Source organism: Bombus bifarius, unplaced genomic scaffold, assembly GCF_011952205.1.
Source record: "Bombus bifarius isolate JDL3187 unplaced genomic scaffold, Bbif_JDL3187 scf7180000008062, whole genome shotgun sequence".
Classification (NCBI taxonomy): domain Eukaryota; kingdom Metazoa; phylum Arthropoda; class Insecta; order Hymenoptera; family Apidae; genus Bombus; species Bombus bifarius.
Genome location: NW_022884426.1, coordinates 764,041 through 789,154, shown reverse-complemented (window position 1 = coordinate 789,154; position 25,114 = coordinate 764,041). Strand labels below are relative to the sequence as shown.

Below are 25,114 nucleotides of genomic sequence, written 5' to 3'. Positions count from 1 at the left end.
GAGAAATCACATTCTAAAAGTTAACAAGAAGTGTACAGATCTAATAGAAATACGATTTCGTATTTGTAGACGAACCCGACGCTCCTGGAAGACCACAGATCACAGACTGGGACAGAGATCACGTCGATCTGCAATGGCCAGCACCAAGCAGCGATGGTGGTTCTCCCATTACAGAATACATCGTCCAGAAGAAAGAAAAGGGTAGTCCATACTGGGTCAACGCGGTTCACGTTCCACCAAATCAAACAAATACAACTGTTCCTGACTTAACGGAAGGACAAGAATACGAATTCCGTGTAATTGCTGTTAACGCTGCTGGACAATCAGAGCCATCAGAGCCGAGCGATCTCATCACTGCCAAACCTCGTTACTGTGAGCATATTTTTACTGTACTCGTTATTTCTCGATTACGGATGATCATGCATTGTTATTAAGTATTTTTTATAATACATATGTAAAGAATGAAGCAAATCCCTATTTATATTCAATTTCTATGTATTCGTAAAAATGTAAATTTGCATAAACATGCACAACCTAATTATTACTACGAACTATCCAAACATTTTATTAATAAAATAATTCAATATTTTAGTGGCTCCAAAGATCAAGACGCCTTTGCAAGATATTCGAATCAAGGCTGGTCTCATCTTCCACGTCGACATCGACTTCGTCGGCGAACCAACTCCGGAGGTTACCTGGACAGTTGGAAGTCGCGATCTACTGACCACCGATAGAACAACTGTTACCTCGATCGGTTATCACACCATTGTTCACACTGTTAACGCTCAAAGATCCGATTCCGGATTGTATCACTTGTTGTTGAAGAACAGCAGCGGAATAGACGAAGGTAGCTTCCAAGTTATCGTTCTCGACAGACCTGGCCCACCAGAAGGTCCTCTGCAGTACGAAGAAATCACAAGCCAGTCGGTTACCTTGTCGTGGAAACCACCTAAAGATAACGGTGGTAGCGAAATCACGTGAGTACCGACGTCTTAAATTAACGATTTCACGAAACAAAGTGATAAGCGTAAAATAATACAACGCTTTTTGCGATCCTTTTTAGTGGATACGTAATCGAGAAACGTGACTTGACCCATGGTGGTGGCTGGGTACCAGCTGTCACTCACGTCAATCCCAAGTATAATCACGCCACAGTACCGAGATTGCTGGAAGGTACGACTTACGAGTTCAGGGTATGCGCGGAGAATCTTCAAGGCCGCTCAGATCCTTTGACTACAGATCACTCGATCGTCGCCAAGAACCAATTCGGTAAATTCTCTACTCTATCATCGGATATGTATACTACGGCTCATAAGTATTATTACACTTGCTAGCTATATTTACTGGAAAACCCTAACAAATTGTTTGTTCTATTCAGTCGTACCTGGACAACCTGGAAAGCCAGAATGTGTCGACGCGGACAAAGACCACATCAAGATCAAATGGTTGGCGCCGATCAGCAACGGTGGATCGAAGATCATCGGTTACGACGTGGAACGGCGCGATCGCGCAACTGGCCGCTGGTTGAAATTGACCAAAGAGCCAGCGAGATATGCTGAATATTATGACGACCATGTGACCGAAGGTCATCAATATGAATACCGAGTAACTGCTATAAACGCCGCTGGCGCGGGCAAACCTAGCGACACGTCCTCCGTATTCATCGCGAAACCGATGAAAGAGAAACCGAAATTGAATTTGGACGCGCTGATTGGACGCAAGATCAAGGTGCGTGCCGGAGAACCCATCAATGTTAACATTCCATTGTCCGGAGCGCCAACTCCCACTATCGAATGGACCAAAGACTCGAGGCCTCTCCTCGAAACTCTTCGAATATCGGTAAGCAAATGGTTTATAGCTTTGGTTCAGATCTGTTGCGTATGAGTATCGACTCATGCAAATCAGTAATATCTCAACCGTTAATTTTCTAATAACTTTCAGACCGAAACCAAGAGCGATCGCACGAATTTGTTGGTCGAAAAATCGGTCCGGGAAGATGGCGGTATTTACACAGTCACAGCGACGAACGAGCATGGAAAAGATTCAGCCGACATCGAGGTTATCGTGGTCGATAGACCAGGACCACCTCAAGGTCCCCTACAATACACTGGCACCACGCAGGAATCCGTGTCCTTATCCTGGAACAAACCTCTGGATGATGGTGGATCCGACGTCACCAACTACATCGTTGAGGTATCTGAGTATGGAGCCGATAACTGGCGTCAAACACCAGGATACTGTCCAAGAACAAGCTACACGGCCAAAGGTCTTACCGAGGGCAAGAAATACGTGTTCAGAGTGCGAGCTGAAAATATGTACGGTGTGTCTGAACCACTGGAAGGCAAACCAGTCGTCGCCAAGAGTCCATACGATCCACCAGACGCGCCTAGTCAACCCGAAATCCTTGGATACACACCCAACAGCTGTAGTCTTTTGTGGAATCCACCGCTCAATACTGGTGGCAAGCCTATTACCGGTGAGACGTCATACTTTTCTTTTCTTCCATATAACTAAATATAATATAACTAAAGAAAGTGATCAAAATAGAGGTCTGTTTCATTTGTTAAATATCATAACGAGTATACTATTTTGGATATTTTCTACAGTTTTGCATATTAGGAGCATTTTCGTGCTTTCAAAATCGTCTTCTAGTATTCCACGACACCTCTAATAAAAGACAAATTCCATCTGCTCCTCCTGTTTGTAATTTTCTAATTAAATTACATTCTGTTAAATTATTACTATATGTGTATTAATTTATGTATAAATTTACCGATTAATTCTCCTGTCTACAGGATATTACGTGGAAAGACGAGAACGGGGTGGTGAATGGCTCAAAGTCAACAACTATCCAACTCCGAATACGACATTCACGGTGCAAGATCTTCACGAAGGATCTAAATACGAATTCAGAGTTATTGCCGTCAATGAAGCTGGACCTGGTAAACCCAGTAAACCGACTGAACCTATTACTGCTGGACATCAACGTTGTAAGTATAACAAAATGCTTACTCGTTTCTTTCCCGCTACGGTCACGATGTTTCGACAGATCGTCGAAAGATTAGCGATTGTTCTCATATTCTGATCATCCAATGTATTTTAGTGCGTCCTGATGCTCCCGAACCACCGAAACCTGACAGGATAACGAAAGATTCTGTAACGTTGAGCTGGCGACCACCACGTAGCGACGGTGGTGCTAAGATCAGAGGCTACATTGTCCAAATGAAGCAGAGAGGTCAGGACGAATGGGACGACGTTAATGGCGCTCTGATACCGACCAACGTGTACACGGTACCGAAACTCACCGAAGGCGAGGAGTACCTCTTCAGAGTGATCGCAGTGAACGATGTCGGTAATAGCGATCCAAGCAGACCAAGTAATCCCATCGTTATCGAGGAACAACCCAACAAACCTGTCATGGACCTCGGAGGAGTTCGCGACATCACTGTTCGCGCTGGTGAAGACTTCTCCATTCACGTGCCTTACATTGGCTTCCCCAAACCCACTGCCACATGGTTTGCTAACGATGTTATCAAGGATGAGACAGATCCGCGTGTACATCAACAATTGGGCGACGACTATGCTAGGTATGTTTGTTAACTATTCAATTGTGTAATCAGTTCGTTAGCTACTTGATGTCATATTCTGAAGAATATCATTGAAATGTTGCTTACCTGTAACAGACAAAAGACAACATATGATAATTAGTAACATGGATAAATATCGCATATAATTTCTTCCGCAGTCTTGTGGTAAAGAATGCGAAACGTTCGGACGGTGGACAGTACCGTCTACAGTTACGCAACTCTTCCGGCTTCGACACCGCCACGGTGAACGTTAAGGTTCTGGACCGTCCAAATCCACCTGTGAATCTTCACGCTGATGAATTTGGAGGAGATGCTCTCACGCTGTTCTGGAACCCACCGAAAGACAATGGAGGCGCCGATATTACCAACTACGTCGTTGAGAGACGAGAATCAAGGGGCACGTGGTCCAAGGTTTGTAGTCTAAAGCAGAGCTTTTCAGGTATACTATAAGATTTCTTTCGAAAGGAATCGTAAAACTTTTTGGTATCGGCTTCTCTGCATCTGTCTAATGATTCAAAAATATTTACCATTTATTAAAATGAAAATTATTAGAATTAACTGAATCATGAGGCGTTTAATGCGGTTCCTTGAAAAAAATTCTTCGGGATCCTTCTTTGTTAACTTTCTTATTTTGTTACAACAGGTGAGCAGCTATGTGACGACACCGTTCTGTCGAGTAAGGAATCTGACAGTCGGAAACATGTATGAATTCCGCGTGATGGCTGAAAATCAATACGGTACCTCGGATCCTGTAACCACGATGGATCCGATCAAGGCCAGGCATCCATTCGATCCACCTGGAGCACCTGGAACTCCGAAAGGCGTTGAAACGACAGAGGATAGCATTACTATTACTTGGACCAAACCTCGTCACGATGGAGGTTCACCTATCCTTGGTTATGTCATCGAGAAGCGTCTGTTGAGCGAAGACAAATGGACGAAAGCCACACCATCTCTCGTTCATGAGACTACTTATAGGTAAAGCTTGCTTCGTGTCTTCGAACGATTAAAATTATACTCGATTATGAGGAACAAATTGAAAAACTTGAACTGTTTGAAATTTTATAGAGTAACTGGTCTGATAGAAAATCACGATTATGAATTCCGCGTCGCGGCAGAGAATGCTGCTGGACGAGGACCATGGAGTTCCAACTCTGACGTGATTAGAGCCAGTGCACCACCATGTAAGTATTCAAAGCATTTGCTCTTAGACATATTTTATTTATATATCAGTAATTTTACTTAAGAATGCGTAGAGTTAAAAATCCATAATCTCGCTATTAAAAATGAAACATGCTCTAAGTGATATCAAACTGTTGTGATTATGATTTTACTCGAATTTATTTCAGTCCCACCAAAGATCACGTCCGACCTCAGCATCCGTGACATGACTGTGATTGCCGGAGAACCGTTCACGATAACCGTTCCTTACACAGCGAATCCAAAACCAAGACCAAGCTGGTCCATCAACGGCGAGGAAGTCCTTACAGGCGAAAGAATCAAATTCGATACGACGGATGTCGCCTCACAATTCATTAACAAGAAAGCCAAGAGATCCGATACTGGAACGTACACGATCTACCTTACGAACACTGTCGGCACTGATTCTGCTTCGTGCAAGGTTCTCGTTGTAGGTAAGCACTAGCCTGAAAGTCCTTTTATTTTCACGCAAATACCTTGTTCAAAATAATTAAGCAATCGTCACTACGAATGGTTTTATTGCGTCTGCAACTATAATTGTTTTAAGCAGTTATAATTGTTTAATTATGCTAAAAGAAACTTTAGAAGCGAAGTACTTGACGACTGATTATATTCGTAGACAAACCATCTCCACCGCAAGGACCACTTGATATTTCTGATATCACTCCTGAAACTTGCACGTTGTCTTGGAAACCTCCGTTCGACGATGGTGGCTCACCCGTTACAAATTACGTCGTTGAAAAACTGGATCCGGCTGGCGTAAGTGGCTTCTCTTTCTTCTTTTCTTCTTCTTTTTCTCTAAAAAAATTTTTGAAATGTTATCTATACGCGTACAACTATGTAACTATTAGATTACACATCGAATGATTTCCTTCTTTTTCTCTGTTTAATTCTAAAATGTCATGTTGAATGATTTCAGTATTGGGTGAAACTCAGCAGTTTTGTAAGAAACACTCATTACGACGTAATCGGTCTTGAACCCAACCGTACGTATAACTTCCGTGTCCGTGCGGAGAACCAATACGGAATATCGGAACCATTGCAAGCCGATGAACCGATTACCGCGAAATTCCCATTCACGGTGCCCGAACCTCCTGGACAACCACGTGTTATCGATTGGGATACGTCGAACGCGACCGTTGTATGGACCCGTCCAATATCCGATGGTGGATCTCGTATTCAGGTGTGTATATTAATGACATCATTACTTGTAGATCTTTTAAGATGGAAATGAACTATGATGAATAAATCACACGGTAAAAGCTGACGAAAGACAGTAGGGAAAATTGAAACAGTTTCTCCGGTTAATTTGTCGCTTTCTAAAACATTCGAAGCAGTTGTGGATCTCGATAGAGCTGAATTGCCTCGGTTGCAATAAAGTCGAATGATCGAGATTCCGCTCTATATTCAAAATAAAACAAAAATCAATCGATTGCTCTTTTTCTCTTTAGGGTTACAAGATCGAATTCCGCGATCCTGCGGACGATGCCACATGGAGAGTGGCGAACGACTACCTGGTCAAAGACACCACCTACATTTGTTACAATTTACTGAGCGGTCACGAATACGAGTTTAGAATACGCGCAAAGAACGCAGCTGGCTTCAGCAAACCTAGCGCGCCATCGGCACCGTTCAAACTGAAGAGCAAATTCAACGTGCCTTCACCACCAGGCACGCCACAGGTCGTGAAGGTTGGCAAGAACTACGTCGATCTCAAGTGGGAAGCTCCGATTTCCGACGGAGGCAGCCGCATCACCGGTTACGTGATCGAGAAACGCGAAGTCGGAAGCGCGCTTTGGGCAAAATGCAACGAATACAACGTCACCGACACAGAGTACACTGTTCTACATCTGATCGAACGGGGAGATTACGAATTCCGAATCTTCGCGGTGAACGCTGCGGGAAGATCCGAACCAAGTTCTTGCACCACGCCCGTCAAGATCTGCGAGGTGGAAGGTGGCGAGAAGCCAGAATTCGTCAGAACTCTGCCAATCAGCACGAACGTACCGCTCGGCAAAACTCTGGTCCTCGAATGCGAGGCCACGGGAAAACCACAACCGACCGCAAGGTTTGTTTCTTTGAAGCGTTTCCTACCCTTCAATTCGACGCGCTATTTTTCGTTTCATATCGAACGCTGCGTCTAATTGAATTTTACGAATTCTAGGTGGCTGAAGAATGGCAGAGAGATCACGATCGGCGGTCGCTTCCGTACGGAGGCGTTCGACGGAATCTACAGGCTCGTCATATCCGAAGTCACGGACGCAGACGACGGCGACTACAGCTGTCAGATCTCAAACCCACTGGGTCTGGCTACGACTACAGGTCGATTGAAGATCGGTTCCCCGCCTCGTATCGAGCGCATGCCGGATGCCCTGTACCTGGCTGAAAACGACAACACGAAGATCAAGATCTACTACAGTGGCGACCAACCGATGGATATTACTCTAAAGAAAGACGGTCGCAAGGTGGTGGAAACGAGTCACATCAAGTACACCGTGTTCGACGAGTACCTCATCATCTTCATCAAGGACATTCAGAAAGACGATGCTGGAGTATACGATCTTTCGATCTCAAACGACAGCGGTAGCGTCAGTGGTTCGTTCAACGTGTACATTACTGGACTACCTGGACCACCGACCGAACCTCTCGACGTCACAGATATCGATAAACACACTTGCACTCTGACCTGGCGACCTCCTAAGTACGACGGTGGTCTTCGCGTCACTCATTACGTCGTCGAACGTCGCGACGTCAGTCACACTCACTGGATCATCGTTTCCTCCTTCTGCAAGGATTGTTCTTTCATGGTACAGGGTCTGACCGAAGGACAAGAGTATCTGTTCCGCGTGATGGCCGTAAACGACAACGGAATGGGACCTCCGCTCGAGGGAACCAATCCTATCAAGGCCAAGGCGCCATTCGATCCTCCTGGCCCTCCAGGAACGCCAAAGGTCACCGAGGTTGGCGGAGACTTCGTAAATCTCTCGTGGGAGAAACCAGAATCGGACGGTGGCTCGAAGATACAAGGCTACTGGATCGACAAGCGCGAAGTCGGCAGCCAAGCCTGGCAGCGCGTGAACGTCGTTATTTGTCTACCCACTCAAATCAACATCAGCAACCTGATCGAAGGAAGGCAGTACGAGTTCCGTGTGTTCGCTCAAAACGCTGCTGGTCTCGGACCAGAATCGAAGGCCTCGACTTCCGTGAAGATCACCGACCCTCAGGCAGCCAAAGCTCCGGAAGTGATTCTACCTTTGCACAAGGTCAGCTGTGTGCAGAACCACAATGCTCACTTCCAGTGCAAGATCGTTGGTATCCCGAAACCCACGATCACGTGGTTCAAGGGAGCTCGCGAGATCGTCAGTGGATCTCGATACAACATATATTCGGAGGGCGACACGCACAACCTGATCATCCACGATGTGTTTGGAGAGGACGCGGATGAATACGTCTGCCGCGCTGTGAACAAATGCGGCGTCAAATCGACTAAGGGCGAACTTTTGATCAAGACACCACCGAAATTGAACGTACCGCCGAGGTTCAGAGACACTGCATTCTTCGACAAAGGTGTCAACGTGGTTATAAAGATTCCATTCACCGGATATCCGAAACCAAAGATCACCTGGGTCAGAGAAGGAGAGACGATCGAATCTGGCGGACACTACACCGTGGAGGTGAAGGAAAGACACGCTGTTCTTACTATCATAGACGGTAGCCGTATCGATTCAGGACCTTATCGAATCACTGCTGAGAACGACATGGGTCAAGACACAGCGATCATCAAGATCCAAATCAGCGACAGACCAGATCCTCCGAGATTCCCACAGGTGGACAATATTGGTCACGACTCGTTGGCTCTGACCTGGAAACCACCAGTTTGGGACGGTGGTAGCAACATCACTAATTACCTTGTCGAAAAACGCGAACATCCGATGACCAGCTGGATCAGAGTCGGCAACACCAGATTCTGCTCTATGGCGGTTACTGGCCTCAGTCCTGGACATCAATACGACTTCCGAATTTGCGCTGAGAACATTTACGGAAGATCTGACCCGAGTGAAGTCACGCCGTTGATCACGACAAAGGGAACGATCAAGAGGGAATTCAAACAGAAAGAATACAAGGTGGATGAGACGGGCAAGAAGATCCGCGGACGAAGCGACGAGAAGCCACGAGATTACGATCAATTCGTGTTCGATATCTATAGCAAATACGTTCCACAGCCGGTTGAAATTAAACACATCTCGGTGTATGACAGATACGATATTCTTGAAGAGATTGGAACTGGCGCGTTTGGTGTGGTCCATCGTTGTCGCGAGAGAGCTACTGGAAACATATTCGCGGCTAAGTTTATCCCTGTGTCTCATGCAATGGAAAAGGAACTTATCAGGAAGGAAATCGATATAATGAATCAACTGCATCATCCCAAGTTGATCAATCTTCATGACGCGTTCGAGGACGATGACGAGATGGTCTTGATCTTCGAGTTGTAAGTACACCTGCATATCTTGATCTACGATCATAACTCAGGCTTAGCTGTTCAAGCTTTGCTGTTTTTGCTTCAATTTCTAATCTCATTTCCTTCGTTCAGCTTGTCCGGTGGTGAACTCTTCGAGAGAATCACAGCGGAAGGTTACACCATGTCCGAGGCTGAAGTTATCAACTATATGAGACAGATCTGCGAAGCTGTGAAACATATGCACGAGAAAAATATTATACATCTAGGTAATTATACGAACGAATTGAAGAAAAATCATTAGCAATGGAGAAGATCAGTGAACTCGTCCTATATGAACTTCGATTACATAAGTTGTCGGTCCACCAATCGATTCGTCTCTACTTACATTAGAAATAAGGAAAAGGGAGAAGAAGAAAATTAATTAAATCTATTGTTTCTCTTTTTCAGACATCAAACCTGAGAACATCATGTGCCAGACACGCAACAGCACCAATGTCAAACTGATCGATTTTGGTTTAGCTACGAAGCTCGATCCTAACGAAGTGGTGAAGATCAGTACCGGCACGGCAGAATTTGCTGCGCCTGAAATCGTCGAACGCGAACCTGTTGGTTTCTACACGGACATGTGGGCTTGCGGTGTTCTGGCCTACGTTTTGTAAGCTTCGTTTATTTGAGTCAAATATGCCTACGAACCCCTTCGATTAACCTGCAAAGATAATCAGGAAAATTAATGAATCAAAGAAAACCCAAGTTACGCTAGTCATTTTGAAAAACGAAAATTGCTAGCATCTACATAACTGATTACTACTATTAACTACTACTAACAAATCACTTAGTTAACTGGTTGATCTAATTAAAACTAATTGTACAGATTGAGCGGACTTTCGCCGTTTGCCGGGGACAACGACATCGAAACTCTGAAGAACGTTAAGGCCTGCGACTGGGACTTTGACGAAGAAGCGTTCCGCGACGTCTCCGAAGAAGGCAAGGACTTCATTAGGCGGTTGCTCGTCAAGAACAAAGAGTACGTTGTCGCTTAAAATGTGTTGATAATATTGGCTCGTTCAACAAATTCAATGCATACATTGTAGATATAGAGTTACACATTAATGAGATGTTGTTTGCATTTAGGAAACGTATGACTGCCCATGAATGTCTCCTTCATCCATGGTTAACCGGTGATCACAGCAACCGTACAACACCAATTGCAACCAGTCGATACCTGAACTTCAGAGACAGACTGCGAGCCAAATACGAGAACTGGGACAAATACGTTCTTCCTATTGGACGGCTAGCCGAATATTCTTCGCTCAGAAAATTGTTGATCGAAAAGTACAAGATCTACGATTCCTCGTTCGGTAAGGGATGATGTTCCTTAGCTTCCGAAATTTTATTTTCAAGAAAATAAGATTTCATTTGCGCAAGTAACATTTTAAATTTCTATACAGATCGGCGACAAGCGGCACCTAGATTCGTCATTAAACCGACAAGTGCGTTTGCCTACGAAGGACAGAGCGTGAAGTTCACGTGCCGCGTAATCGCGATCGCCTCTCCCACTCTCACGTGGTTCCACAACAATCAGGAACTCAGACAATCCGTGAAATTCATGAAACGATATCACGGCGATGATTACACGTTCATCATCAACAGAGTGAAACTAGAGGACAGAGGAGAGTACGTGATCAGGGCAGAGAATCATTACGGCTACAGAGAAGAGGTCGTTTTCCTGAACGTGCAACGTACGTATGGAACCTTAAATCTCCGTCGGACTGGTCAAATTGTCCGAATTCGAGCAACTTGATATCACTTGATTAATGCAAATCTTATTTACCTAACTACAAATATCCCTCCGAGTTTCTATTTTCCTTCTCTTTGGTCAGGTTAATTACGCTAAAAGAGTCATCGTTTTTTATTTTCAGCGCTACCTAAGGAGATTCCAAAATACAGACCAGAACTGCATCCAGTCCGAAGGAGAGAACCGCTCGGTTATAATGTCTGGTTGGAGACGATCGAATCGGCGCCAAGCTTCACCTTCCTCCTTCGACCACGTGTCATTCAAGTCAGACAAACGTGCAAACTCCTTTGCTGTCTCGCTGGCAATCCACCACCGACGGTGAAATGGTACAAAGACAGGGAGGAGCTCTCCAAGCATCACTACGCGATGACAAACTCGGACGGTGTCGTCACGATGGAAATCATCGACTGCAAACCGGAAGACAGCGGCAAATATCGTTGTATCGCGACGAACAAACATGGAAAGGATGAAACCAGCTGCGTAGTCATCGTTGAAGGTAATTTAACACGTTCACCGTAGAACTGATTTCCAATGACTTTCCATTCACACGGAAATATACAGTGAAATGTACAATGTGATTCGTTAATTTCTTAGTTGCGATCTTCAAAGAATAACGATGAGCTTGAAATCTTGAAAAAAAAAAACGATATCCAAGGAAAAATCGTGAATCACAATATTTGTTGTCCAGAGCCAACAGAATATTTACAATACAATATTTTGTATCAATGAGAGTAATTAGAACACTTAGGAACCCAGGATGAAAGAACCACCCTGCATAATTAATTTTGTACCATTATATTCCACAAAATATTTTCATTCATCGTATGACGACTATCGACTATAAATTGAAAGTTTTTTCTTGGTGACACGTGTTAAAAAAGATGCTTCTTTTTCACTTGATACAAAATGTATACCTATATTATTTTATTTCTACTTACACTTTTATTAGTATTTATAGTAAAACACTGATGAAATATTTGTTCGTAGGCACTGGAGAAACAGAGGAGCAACTGAAATTGGCGCACGACCTCCTACATTCCGGAGGTACAATTTTTGGACTATAGCCCCTTCTTGCTTGCAATCCCGCTTAATCGTACATTAATTGTAAAACGCAATTTATCCCTGTACAATTACTTAAAACAAATTATCCCTGTACAACATTATTCCCTTAATATCATTGTAATATCTTGAAAAGTAGGAATGTTTCTAGGAATTTTTTTTTAACAAGTACTGCAAGTAAATCAATTTATTGCTTATTATAGTTAATATGTAAATATTGAAGAGCGTAGCAAAAAATTTTGAGTCTACTTTACCCCTCCGGTTTTTGCGGATTTCTCCTTAGAGTCTCTGTCAGTTTGCGACAAATTATCTTATACGGTTAATATAAAAAGATATATATATTCTCAAAAAGTAGGAGCGTATGTTTATCATACTATGTATGGAAATTTCTATATCTGAACGAGTAACGAAATTGTCGAGCGTTGAACAAATATGCAATTTTTGAAAAAATGAAGAGAGATCTTTAACTTATGAGATCCACACGTGATGCGAAAGAGACAGATTTTTTATATGTAGCAATTGACCTGAACTCTTGTCAATCGGATATATAATTTTTCTTATCTATCCGTTGCCAAATTGAGAGACATCTTTGTAAAGAAAACATGATTGATCAACCTTTTGGTGACCCATAATTTGTAAATAATAACAAAATTTATTATCTTGCCCCTAGTTAGCTATTCCTAAACTATATTGCAATTCCCCAGCTCCCACGAAACTGCCATTATCAACGATCTTGCTTAATTTTTCATGCAAATGATTTTGATACTGCTTTATTCTTCCTGGCATTCGGCTTTATGGTCGCACTTTTCGGTTCTTTTTTACGTTTGCTAGAGAAAATATAATCTAACAGCAACGTATGAAACTGAAATATTATTTCGTAGATCGAAAATTCATCGAGCAGCCGCTGAAACCAGCACCACCTCCGATCATAACGGTACACAAAGCCGGTGGATACAGTGGATACAGTTCCACTACCACACAGGGTCATAATTACAGTAGCTCTACCACCAATAAATACAATTCCTCGAGTTCATCTTCCTATAAAGTAAGAGGAGCAGAGAAACTAAATATTTGATAAAAAAAAGATATAGATAAACTGGTAATGGATAAAAGAAATAAGTATTTGATACATACAATTTCTCTAGGCTACAGACTCCAGCACAGAGAAGCGAAATACCAAGAAATACGGACTCGATAGCACCGGTAGTCCATCTCGATCTAGAAGTACGACAAAGGAATTAATCTGTACGTTAAATATGTTATTTCCACCTGAAAAACTGTATGACCAAGTGAATTATCTAATAACTGGTTTTGTTTAAATGTCGTCTTTAAAGATCCTCCGGATGACTCGATGAGAGCACCGCAATTCACGAAAAAATTGAGCGATCTTACTATCAATGATGGAGAACAGCTGGAACTTAACGTAAACGTTGACGGTGATCCAGAGCCACAAGTCACCTGGTCCAAGAATGGCAAGGCAAGTACTTACATGTATACATATTAAAAAAACTGGAGAACTTATCGCAATCCTCGAATTTTGATATTTAAATTTCATAAAATTCAATACTTTTATAACTCTTTGTAGTAGTAAATGTGAATTCTATCACACTTTGTAATACAATTCTATTTTCTTATAAGGATAAAAATTAATAAGCTTTCTCCTCCATTAGACGCTGAGTTCGTCGGAAATTATGAGCTTGAAGTACAAAGGCGGAGTCGCGACTCTCGTTATCAATGAGGTATTCCCTGAGGATGAGGGTGAATATACTTGCCAAGCAAGCAATAGCATCGGCACCGTAACTACCTCCTGCAAATTAACCGTGAAACGTAAGTACAGTAATCAGGATGACTCGTGAAACGAGAAATCGTACTACGGAAAAAGGGCGGAATAATTAAATAAACATGTTCGTTGCAGCCATGGCAAATGCAGCCGCGAAGAAAAAGACCGATGACAAGCCTCCAAAGATCGTAGATCACGTAACCAGCATGTTCGTAAAGGATGGCGAAGCCGTGACCTTGAGCTGTCGAATAATCGGCGCGAAGAAATTCGACGTAATCTGGCTTCACAACAACAAGGAAATCAAACCTAGCAAGGACTTCCAGTACAGCAGCGAGGCTAATATCTATAAACTGAACATTGCCGAAATCTTCCCTGAAGACTCTGGCACTTATACCTGCGAGGCATTCAATGACGCAGGAGAGAGCTTCTCATCGTGCACATTAAACGTACTTGGTACGTTAACATTCATTTCAAAAATTTACTTTATTAGCTTGCAGTAAACGGCGATAACCGATCGATATGAAATCTGATACAGTGATTTACGAAAGTATTTTGCTTTCAGTTCCAAATGAGGAACCGAAGAGTCCAGTCTTCACGACATTCCCACAATCTGCAACGGTAAGCGAAGGCGAATCGGTTACATTCGTATGCAAGACTGAAACCGCGCCTCTGAAAGGTAAGCGAAAACGTTTATTTTAGTCGTGAGAATTCGAAGCACAGAATTTTACCAAATTTTATTAAATTTATTACATTTATTACATTATTATTGTTCTTAACAATACAGTAACGTGGTTGAAAGACGGAAAAGCGCTCCCAGAATCTAGTAGCAGGTACCTCTTCAGTTCAGACGGTGACAAATCGTTCGAGTTGCGTATCAAAGCATGTACAGCCAGCGACGTGGGTCAGTATGTTGCTCGCGCGATCGGCAAGAAGGGTGAGACCAATGCTGCTTTCGCCCTGAACGTTACCAACGAATAATGAAATCGTTGATTTCGCGCGTGTCAAAACGCAACACGACAAGGTTTGATAAGATCTGTGTATATATGCAGTTTTTATTCTTTCCCTTACCTCATCCAAAGTTTCGCCCTCATCCTCATATCTCATGTATTTTAAGATAGCATGTCGATTCACGAAATTTAATTATTTGTTTGTTTTAATGGGTCTCTTTTCAGCTTCTAGAATATTATCGGGAGGACAACAATACGAGAAAAAAAAAACTGTAAAAATGAACTATATAAATGTGCGACTTGAAAATAATCGCGGTCATAGGCGACGTAACGCTCGTGTATAAAAGAGAAATTGGAAAACTATTGTATTCATGCTATTCTATATGTAAATTACCTTACTTTTTGTGTGCTTATCATATCGCAAAAAAAATCATGTCATTATATGATGAAAGAAGAATCTAAAGTGTTAAGCAATACGGATAGCACGCGCAATCTATACGCTAATACGAGCTTTGCTGTATACACGAATTTGCATATTTTAAGTACACAATCGTACACAAACGGCAGTTAAATTACAAACAGGAAACTTTCGCAATAGTCAGACTCAGCAGGATAACCAGCATCCTCGTACGTTAAAACAACAATAACCAATCTTGCTAGATGACTATACGAAAGAGTTTAACACTGCCGAAATGTACATCCTTATTCCATGTAATCGTACGCACTGTCGTGTTATACATGTTTGAAGACTGCTTCCGTTACAAAATTTCAGATAAATAAAAAAGATAATTCAAATATAAAAGTTGCGGACTTTTTATTTTCCTTTCACTACTTCCCTTATGATTTCATAAAGTCGTTTACATCGTATTCAAGTAAAAAGATTTTAATTACGCGGTATTGTACAAAGTACGAGGATCTATGATATTAAAGCAACTATATCGTGGAAAAATATAATCTACGAAGTCGTCGTTCTCCTCCGTGTGTACATGCAAATATTGATTACCATCTTGTTGATTGACATTATTTATCATCATTATACCAATATTAGCGGACTGCAGGTATCTTAACTGAAGCCCATAACTACTTTCTATATTCACAACATACGTCCTTAGTTCCTTATGCTCTATAGGTCGTTTTATACATTCTCCTCTGTCACAAACAGAGTCGTCTTTTGTAATCTCGATTCTCGTAAGAATCATTTCGTCTAAATCTTCATCTCCTACAAAAATCATTAGAAGTTATTATAGATGTAAATATAAAAGTAAAAATATCGTCAATATCCTTTTATGCAATATTTACCTTCAAAAAGTAGGATTGTGTTACATGTAAGAAATGCGTCTATTCTTTCAATAACATCATCATCGCGTATCAATATAGTTTGCCAATAATCTTCTGTGGGATAATAAATATAAACGGATGATTTCAACACATACAATTTTCCATCCAGAACACAATGAGGAGGAATATTGGTAAAACTCTCAGGAACATGCATGCCTCCTTTCCAAATACCTGAAATTGTTTACACACTAACATTGGAACTTTCATGAATATTTTCTACATTTCATAATGTAAATTTTTAACCTGTGTGAATATCAAGAATATTGACTGAATACAATTTTAATCTATGCCTTCCCACACCACCAACTATGACCAACTTGTTGCCAAGAAACACAGCAATCATGTGCCTTCTTGGAACTGGCAACGTTGATTCATAATACCATTGTTTAGATAGAAGGCAATAACGTGAAATAATGTTATTAAATTGCGTGCCTCCTAAACCTACGTTTCCTCCAACTGTATACACACTGAAACCTAAAGCAATATTTTCAATGATTAGAAATGTGTTTCTTAATAAAATGTGCAACTTAATAGAAGCACACCTCTACTAATAACTTGCATCCCAAATAACCATCTGTCTGGATATTGAATACTTTTTAATTGTTCACGTTTACTTAAAACATTACCGTCCCAAGTACACAAATACCCAATCCTTGTATCATCTTCAAATGTTTCATAGATAACTGTTCCCCTTATAAACTTAAGTTGCCTTCTTTGATTGATATGCGCAATATCTGAATTCTATAGTTAAAATATTTTATATATACTGTAGAGATCACATGTAAATAAATATGATAGAAGATCAATATCATTTACCCCATGATACTTTATCCATTCACTTCTTATATGGTGCAAATACGATTCTGAGGAAACTCTTATATTAACGTTGTTTAATAACTGAACAATATCATCTGCTGCTAATCTGACAAGCATAGCTTCAGGGATTTCCTCAAACCTATCTAAACAGACAGACATACACATATCTTCTAATGCCTTTATGTTTAACTCTTTTGCTAATAACCATATATCGATTACTTTCTGTGGTGACAACCACTGTAGCGCTATAATATTTACAATATCATTTGTTAATTCATCAACTATAAACAATGCGCTCAACTGTAACAAATCCAATAACCCTGTAAAATGTCTATCTTGCATAAACTTTATCAGAGAAAGACTTATGGGTTGATAATGAATATTTACATATGTGCTATTGTGAACCCAATCAACAAAATCCTAAAAGCATAAAAATTAAATAATTAAGACAATAATACATAAACATTTTTCTACGTTAGTTGATATAAATCATAAAAATAACCTGTAAAGTACATTGAGCAATGTTGTAATTAATAACATGTTCCTGGCTATGAGAATCACTAAAATTGTGTGAAAAAAGAGACGCAAAGTAGCGACTTTTACTTGCAAGCTTTATTCTCTTCACTCGTATCTCGTTTTGCTTAAGAATTAGGGTTAAATATTCTTCCATGGTGTATTTTCGATATTATTTATCTAATAAACCCTTGTTTAATACGTTTACAGAAGTTATCAGTTATTTCAACGTTTCGATTCAAATATGTTGTTACAAAAAATTGTTGTTCGAAAGAGTATAGACAACTCTTCAAAAGGGCTAGAATACAGATTAGTCATTATAAGTAATGCAAACCGCGAACTAAATGAGTACATGCTTTAATTTGTATTTCACTTTAACTTTAGAAGGTTCTGTTTGAAATTTTGATCACAAATATTAAACAAAAGTTGAAATGTTGAGTTAGTGTCATGTTCGTTTTCTCATCATGGAACATAATCGTTGACTATGAACCTCCTTAGCTTTAACAAAATTTAAGAAATTTTAAGAATATTGATAATGTAAAATAAATAACAATGATCAGTGAACATACAGCAGAATTTATTTTATGCCTTACTAAATCAGATGTTGTAATACATAAAATAGATCTCAATATATGTATTATCTGATATTATATAAATAATAAGTTAGTGTTCATACATATTATAACATTTAGAAGTAATTTTATTTGCAGTGTGACTATTTTTCTATCAAGCAGAACTGATAAAATGTATAAACTATTATAAAATGATATGATAGGGTAGGTTGTAAACTTATACAAAATTTTTGCTTTTGCTTATCCCTTTTTAAATCTTTAATTTCATAGTCATACTCAACCTCGATTTCAATCATTAATAGTGTAATATATGTAACATCAGTAATACGTCCTATTACTTATGTAGCCACATAGAAATAATGCTATGACTGACAACATATATTGTCCTTAAATCATATGACATAAAAATATATTGATACTGGATCTATCTTACATTTTCTCTGTGGTTAAAATGGAATCGTCAACCCTACTCTTTGGAATGGTTGAATGTTGAGTTGAATCGCACAATCGCATAATCGCAGTGCAGACAACCGTTTTTCGTATTGAAATCAGAACTTCATATACGCTTCGCGTCGTTAGGATGTAAAGATCACGGACTATTGAATTTACGGCTGATTTAAATAGAAGACCTTTGAAAACAATTCGAAATGTTGTGTAATTAGTAACCTACGAATAATGTTAATATTTACGCATTTTATTTGATGCATTTCTATAATCTAGAGTCATAATGGATCAAGAATTGATTGAAAAATTTATAGAAGTGACGGGTAAGCAATATACCAATCTAATAACATATCAAGGATTACGAAACTTGTTCCCGTTTTGTACAGAGACTTGTTATCTAAAAAATTGATGAATAATTAATTTGAAATTAATTTATGTTTAACTTACATTAATAAGTTATTTTATGTTAATTTAAGGGGAGAATGAGGCAACAGCTCGCCAATACTTGTCATTAGCTGATGGAAATGTGCAAACTGCAATAAGTTTAATGTTTGATGGTAGTCAAGCATCTGAATCATGTGCGGCTGATCCGGAACCAGAAGTGAGACCTCCTATTTTACCTGTGCAAGAAGTATTAGTGCCATCTGGTCCAATATGTTCCCTTCCAAGATTATCGACTAATGTATTTGACAGATTTAGGGATTTTGCAGTAGAAACCCGTGAATATCATCTTATTAAATAGTAGATAACATATACATACATAATGTGATTATGTATATAGTATAATCATTTTGTACTTAATATAGAACGACAAGAAGAAGAAATGACTCGGAAAGTAGCTGGTGTTAAACAAATATCCTACTGCAAATCAAAAAGATTGGAAGATTTATTTCGTCCACCATGTGGTATTCTCTTCCTAGGTTCCTTTATGGAAGCTCGTGAACACGCTAAATCATTAAACCGTTGGTTACTTGTAAATGTTCAAAATCCTCAAGAATTTTCTTGCCAAATCCTTAACAGAGATGTATGGTCTAATCAACAGATTCAAGAAATTATAAAGGATCATTTTGTTTTGTGGCAAGTAAGTTATCATAAAGGACTTGTATTTAAATTTTATCAAAGGAAAAAGACTCATTTAATACTATTGCAAATTTAAATAGGTTTTATCAAATACAAATGATGGAAGTCATTATGTGCATCTTTATGATGTATATGAATATCCTTATCTAGCAGTAATAGATCCTAGAACAGGAGAATGTATGAAAACTTACAATCATATTACAGTAGATACTTTAATGTTTGCATTAAATGATATGTTGAGCTCTCACTCATCACCAGAATGTGTATCAAGCAACTCAATTCATTCTAAAAAATGGAATAATTGTACTGCCACCACAGCAACGGAAGGAAGTTCTACATCTAATTCATCAGTATGTGTAGAAAAAGATTTTTCATTCTTTAATTAAATAGTTAATTTCAATACTTTGATTCTTCATGTATTTATATATTTATAGGATTGTAGTAGTAGTAGTACTACTGTTAAAGCGTTTAAGCACACTATTGATAATTTAAATGATTCAGGTAAGCAGTACTTGTCAATTACAGCAAACATTTAATGTATTTCTAATATATGACATTTCTTAAATATCAGTATTTTGTTTACATAATTATTATACAGGTAATATAGATATTAAGAATGATATGACAACTATTCAAAGTTCAAGTACAAGTATGTCAGCTGATACATTTGGAAACATAACTAAAAAAAGAAGGATGACTGAATTGGACGAATTAAACGAAAAGAAACAAGAAATAGAAAGTTCAAAGGTATATTGAAGTTAGCATATACAATTTAATATTATATAATTCCGAGTAATTCACATATATTATTCTAGGACGAACGATCATACGAACTGAAGTCCACTCTGAGCAAGAAAACTGGTAAAAAATTATTGCATTTTACCTTTTATTCATGTGATTTCTTGAGGTTAATAAAAGTATATATATTGTTTATATAGATAGTACATCTGCTATAAGACTTTGTCTAAGACTGCCAAATGGTAAGAAAGAAACAATATCAATGTCTGCTACAGATACTATAGAGGTAAGTACAATGAACTTATTAATACTAATGTACTTGGGAATGATAAATGAAAATACACATTAATCTTTATTTTTTTAGGATTTCATAAATACTATGAAGAGTATGGGTTACTCATCAACCGATCATACTTATTTAGTGCCGTTTCCAAAAACAAATATTGGAGCACTTTCTCCACAAATATATTTATCGGATACGATTTTATTTCCAGCAAATACAGTATTTATAACAAAGATATAGTAATCTTTGGTTAGGTAAGTATGCATATATATTTTAATAAATGAAGTAACATGTTAAAGTAACGAAATATGTTGTGCTTTTTACAGATAAAATATAGACAAAGTATTTCCTTTTAACTACTGCATTATGGAATACATCATAAGTTTGATAAAAATTGCGTATCTTAATATATATATTAAAGACACTGTCATATTCAATTGCCATTTATGTGTAATTGTAATAATCCTATTTGTCCTAAACAATTAAGTGAATGTCCTAAACATTCACGACTATCGTTATAATAGTCACATTTCAGTTAAATATTTTCAATTAAATGTGCAATAGAATGAATCATGACAGTTTAACTGACTTTTATACAAATAGCAATAAAGTTATAACATTCATTTTTAATGACAGGAATTAGAATGCATCAATATAAATTTTGAGAAACTTGTATCCTTTTTTTTCTTCTTATATGAGACAATTCAGTATGCTTCCTATACTATTACGATATATTCTTACATATACTCTTTTGTTCCCCAAGGTAGCCTCGAACATTTTGTATTAAAAATTTTCTAAACTATTCGTCAAAGTATCTTCACATAAAAGATACAGAAATTTTAAAAAACCGAACAAAAGTTTTATTTATATTTTTAAATAAAAAAATTATACATTGAATAGTACTTATTTTATCCTTATTTTACATATGTTGTAAGATTCATATAAAATAGAATTATTTAATTATATTACTCTATAAAAATTATATATATGTTTAATACAATGTATGTCAGTTGTATATTGAAATGATTCACCATATCTTAAATAATTATGATAATTTATGATCTACATCTGTTCGTTGCAGAGAAGCGCTATACTTAAATACAATTATTACTTTAGATAGATACACACACACACACACATATATATATATATTATATATATATATATATATATATATATATATATATATATATATATATATATATATATATATATATATATATATATATATATATATATAAATGAATGTTAAATTAGGTCTTATTTAAGTAAATTAATAATGTAGTTTTATTTGCAAATTTACGAAACATTTTAAACATGTAGTTCTTACCTAATTGTCCAAAAGCATTTTTTTTGTGACTTTAGGCAGCATCCAAATATTATTGACACATATTCACTGCCAAACGTTGTTACAATTTGTTGTATGAAGCAGATTACTAATGAACCGAGTGAGTACACGTTGTTTGTGTACGTAAAGTTATACCGGTCTCATGTTCTGCATAATGAAATGAGAAAGTAATGGAAAATTAAATGTAGCAATAAATGGTGTGTTAATACAAACTAGGATCATGAAATATAGAAGAATAATTAATATCATATAAAAATATTATAAAATAGTTTCTTTTTTCATATATTGAACATTAGTGATATAATGTCATCTTTATACGTTAAATGTGGTTCTAATATTCGAGAATAAAAATATATTTAATATACATATCATGTATATAACTATGTTAAAATACAAAATAAATGAAATATATGGTTTTAATAATTATGTAAGGTTACCATATAGATTTAATAAATAATAATTCAACTTTGTATTACAAGATCACAGGTCATACATATATATCCTATGTAAATTATTGACATTAATCACTTTAAAACGTTAACATATTAATTTATATCTATAATGTAAGTAAATTTATAAAGGAAATTATATATTGCATAAGCCACAATATTGTTATACAACTATAACAATACTTTAATTGCATTTTGTATTATATCTCAGCATTAGAATATATAGAAGAAAATGTTTCTATTCTTAAGAGCAATAAAGCTAAGAGTAACAATGAATAACTTAAATGTCAAAAACATATATATGTATGTATATATATACATATATATTATATATATCCATAATCAATTCATAAAAGTACATCTCTCTTTAACATCTGACTACGAATTTATGTAAAGAGTTCTTCTTTCATACCAAAACAATTTAAGACAACTCCCATTGGTGTACGCTTGAGTCCCATACCCTCAATCTTGTTAACAAATTTGTTCTTCACATTCCTTAATCTCAAAGATGCATGTATAAAGGTCACTAAAATATTAATAATATATTAATACAGATCAATCAATCATTTTTGGATTTTTATAACTGATTTCAGAGCTCCATAATGGAAAAGTACCTTTCTTGGTACTGTTCTTTATATAGAAAAAAACTTACCACAAAATGAGAGTAAAATACCAAATAATACAAGAAGGACTGAGTTTATAGTATAAAGAACATAAGCTGCACAAATAATAGTAAGAATTACTGCAACTTGAGGATAAGTTCTTTTGAATTTAAGCAATGATTCTTTTTCACTAAACAAATAAGTACATTCAGCCCATACTGCCATAAGCGCCGATATACCAACAATCATCTTCATTGGATGTACCAATCTAAATAATTAATGTACATTATCAAACAATTTTGTAATCTTCATTATATATATATTTTATAAATATCATTATTATACTTACGCTACAACCAATAAAATAGCAATGGACATATAAAGATAATTGGTTTGATAATACACAAGATTATTCGCTACTCTGTTGCCCCATTTTTCGAAATCTCTAAAATTAGGCAGTTGGAAACGTGAGGATTCCAAAAGAAAATCATATAAACTACGAAGAGGTGGCAGTTCCCATCCGTCACCTATTGTTACTGTTTTATCCATCGTAACGATGTCAAACACAATTTTATATTAAGTTAAACAGCTTAATTTTTACGGTTGCACATTAATCGATCTTTATACGATAAAGTCTTTTGGTATTTTTGGATGATGACGACTAAAACGAACGTCATGCAAGTTCATGAAATACTCGTACCGCAGCTCGAAAATAATTAACTAGATTAGTTGCGATTTTACATGCAATTTTCACTTTTCGTAAAAGAAAAGAGCAAAGTATTAATTATCATGTACTTCAGCAAAAGAATTTATGCACTATACAGATAAACTGCTTCGAATTTCGTTTAAAGGCTATTATCGTAACGTGCGCGTTTGCTTATCTACTGCTAAGTGGTAAACATCGGTGAACAATGTATGTATGTAGCTAAAAGTAACGTCATTTCTTATCTCGAGAAAGTCAGATCAAGCGCGCGTTTCAAAATGTTACTTTATCGATCTATTAATTGAATAATAATAAAATTTTGTGTAACTGCATCGGTATAAATATAAATCAATCAAAGTTCGATATAGTTATGTGATTTCGTTCATATAATAACGTTTTTAAGTTTTCATTAGTAATATATTTATATTCTTTACAATTTTTTTTACTACAAAACAGTTGTATCTTTGAATTAACATTTTACATAGATTTATTAATTGTATATATATATTTATAAAATATCATTCATACTTTATTGATTAAAATTATTGCTTTCATGATTAAAAAAGATCGTTGATACATATCAAATATATAGTTTATACAACAAGTCAATTATGTAAAAAAGGAAAAAGGTCAAACTTTTCTATGTTGTGCGATTAACAGCATTACAGGAGTCTATCCAATCGTTGTACACATCAATTGGTTCTGATAACATGTTAATATTGGTTTGGAAATCTTCTAAACAAATTTTACATGAAATTCTTGCTATGTTTCGACGTTTGTCCCTAAAATCATTATAAAATGTAATAAATAATGTTCTTCGTAACTAGAATCTGATTTTACGATGCATTAAAACTTACATTTTAACTTCACACGACTTCTCATGATTACAAAATGGACACGTGAATTGTATATCCATAGGTACGATCGTTTTGTTTTTTTGTAGCGCTTCTCGTCTAACTTTCCTTCGACCCATTTTCAATAGATATTTATTTTATTATAACGTTCTTCTGAAAATATCAGAAGCTTAAATATTTTGTACGCGTTATAAAAATGATATATTTACATATATTTCGATAGGGATATTAATATTAATCGTGAAGTCATTAAAGTAAGAACGTTACCTTCAAACGTTGTCAAGTTAGAATACAAATATAGTCTTGTAATTAGTGTGATAATAACTACGTAATGTTCTCTTGACTAACGTTCAGGAGCAACTAAACATCGTCCTGTGGGTTTTCACCTTTGCAGGTATCCTAACGGTTGTAGGGAATGTTTCCAAAGGACTGATTCAGAATTTAGAAGGGGAGGAAAAATCGTAACTAGGATTTATTAGGGATTAGATACAACGCATATATTTTTATCGTAAAAATTATTAATTATATTATGTTTTTAATACAAAAT

General features: G+C 37.2%; 5 protein-coding genes across 38 annotated transcripts in view; 2 read left to right on the top strand and 3 right to left on the bottom strand.

Moving 5' to 3' along the window:
* LOC117208339 (twitchin) overlaps nt 1-15,257 on the top strand; it is a 77,346-nt gene extending 62,089 nt beyond the window's left edge. For all 33 annotated transcript variants that reach the window (XM_033449477.1, XM_033449447.1, XM_033449458.1 and 30 more), the window contains 30 exons: nt 70-372; nt 593-977; nt 1,064-1,269; nt 1,379-1,839; nt 1,942-2,476; nt 2,796-2,990; nt 3,104-3,587; nt 3,746-3,998; nt 4,231-4,565; nt 4,656-4,771; nt 4,937-5,221; nt 5,407-5,546; nt 5,707-5,970; nt 6,239-6,855; nt 6,952-9,276; nt 9,379-9,512; nt 9,694-9,901; nt 10,118-10,270; nt 10,378-10,604; nt 10,695-10,985; nt 11,166-11,537; nt 12,029-12,085; nt 12,982-13,145; nt 13,246-13,345; nt 13,435-13,577; nt 13,771-13,927; nt 14,016-14,333; nt 14,443-14,556; nt 14,665-14,901; nt 15,053-15,257. In XM_033449477.1, the coding sequence (XP_033305368.1) occupies nt 70-372; nt 593-977; nt 1,064-1,269; nt 1,379-1,839; nt 1,942-2,476; nt 2,796-2,990; nt 3,104-3,587; nt 3,746-3,998; nt 4,231-4,565; nt 4,656-4,771; nt 4,937-5,221; nt 5,407-5,546; nt 5,707-5,970; nt 6,239-6,855; nt 6,952-9,276; nt 9,379-9,512; nt 9,694-9,901; nt 10,118-10,270; nt 10,378-10,604; nt 10,695-10,985; nt 11,166-11,537; nt 12,029-12,085; nt 12,982-13,145; nt 13,246-13,345; nt 13,435-13,577; nt 13,771-13,927; nt 14,016-14,333; nt 14,443-14,556; nt 14,665-14,858 (9,536 nt within the window). In that variant the 3' untranslated portion in view covers nt 14,859-14,901; nt 15,053-15,257. The remainder of the gene's footprint in view (nt 1-69; nt 373-592; nt 978-1,063; nt 1,270-1,378; nt 1,840-1,941; nt 2,477-2,795; nt 2,991-3,103; nt 3,588-3,745; nt 3,999-4,230; nt 4,566-4,655; nt 4,772-4,936; nt 5,222-5,406; nt 5,547-5,706; nt 5,971-6,238; nt 6,856-6,951; nt 9,277-9,378; nt 9,513-9,693; nt 9,902-10,117; nt 10,271-10,377; nt 10,605-10,694; nt 10,986-11,165; nt 11,538-12,028; nt 12,086-12,981; nt 13,146-13,245; nt 13,346-13,434; nt 13,578-13,770; nt 13,928-14,015; nt 14,334-14,442; nt 14,557-14,664; nt 14,902-15,052) is intronic.
* Nucleotides 15,258-15,616: 359 nt separating this feature from the next.
* LOC117208341 lies at nt 15,617-18,082 on the bottom strand. Of its 2 annotated transcripts, XM_033449478.1 has the most exons (7): nt 18,064-18,082; nt 17,484-17,992; nt 16,982-17,401; nt 16,708-16,906; nt 16,409-16,639; nt 16,127-16,336; nt 15,617-16,046 (listed from the first exon to the last, which is right to left on the bottom strand). In XM_033449478.1, the coding sequence occupies exons 2-7, from the start codon at nt 17,649-17,651 to the stop codon at nt 15,715-15,717; spliced, it is 1,560 nt and encodes a 519-aa protein (XP_033305369.1). In that variant the 5' UTR covers nt 17,652-17,992; nt 18,064-18,082; the 3' UTR covers nt 15,617-15,714. The 2 variants fall into 2 exon arrangements, with proteins under 2 accessions (XP_033305369.1, XP_033305370.1); XM_033449479.1 differs by lacking the exon at nt 18,064-18,082 and having other exon boundaries at nt 17,495-17,618.
* Nucleotides 18,083-18,514: 432 nt separating this feature from the next.
* On the top strand, nt 18,515-21,284 carry LOC117208342 (UBX domain-containing protein 7). The gene is made up of 10 exons (XM_033449480.1): nt 18,515-18,833; nt 18,987-19,229; nt 19,317-19,591; nt 19,671-19,940; nt 20,025-20,091; nt 20,189-20,337; nt 20,406-20,451; nt 20,529-20,614; nt 20,693-20,865; nt 20,938-21,284. The coding sequence occupies exons 1-9, from the start codon at nt 18,794-18,796 to the stop codon at nt 20,849-20,851; spliced, it is 1,335 nt and encodes a 444-aa protein (XP_033305371.1). The 5' UTR covers nt 18,515-18,793; the 3' UTR covers nt 20,852-20,865; nt 20,938-21,284.
* A 164-nt stretch (nt 21,285-21,448) lies between these two features.
* On the bottom strand, nt 21,449-23,932 carry LOC117208343 (PRA1 family protein 3). The gene is made up of 5 exons (XM_033449481.1): nt 23,360-23,932; nt 23,061-23,278; nt 22,821-22,934; nt 21,838-22,106; nt 21,449-21,736 (listed from the first exon to the last, which is right to left on the bottom strand). Exons 1-4 carry the CDS (start codon nt 23,557-23,559, stop codon nt 22,048-22,050), a joined length of 591 nt encoding a protein of 196 aa, XP_033305372.1. The 5' UTR covers nt 23,560-23,932; the 3' UTR covers nt 21,449-21,736; nt 21,838-22,047.
* Nucleotides 23,933-24,193: 261 nt separating this feature from the next.
* On the bottom strand, nt 24,194-25,063 carry LOC117208372 (transcription elongation factor 1 homolog). The gene is made up of 2 exons (XM_033449531.1): nt 24,571-25,063; nt 24,194-24,495 (listed from the first exon to the last, which is right to left on the bottom strand). The coding sequence occupies exons 1-2, from the start codon at nt 24,684-24,686 to the stop codon at nt 24,354-24,356; spliced, it is 258 nt and encodes an 85-aa protein (XP_033305422.1). The 5' UTR covers nt 24,687-25,063; the 3' UTR covers nt 24,194-24,353.
* Nucleotides 25,064-25,114: the final 51 nt, after the last annotated feature.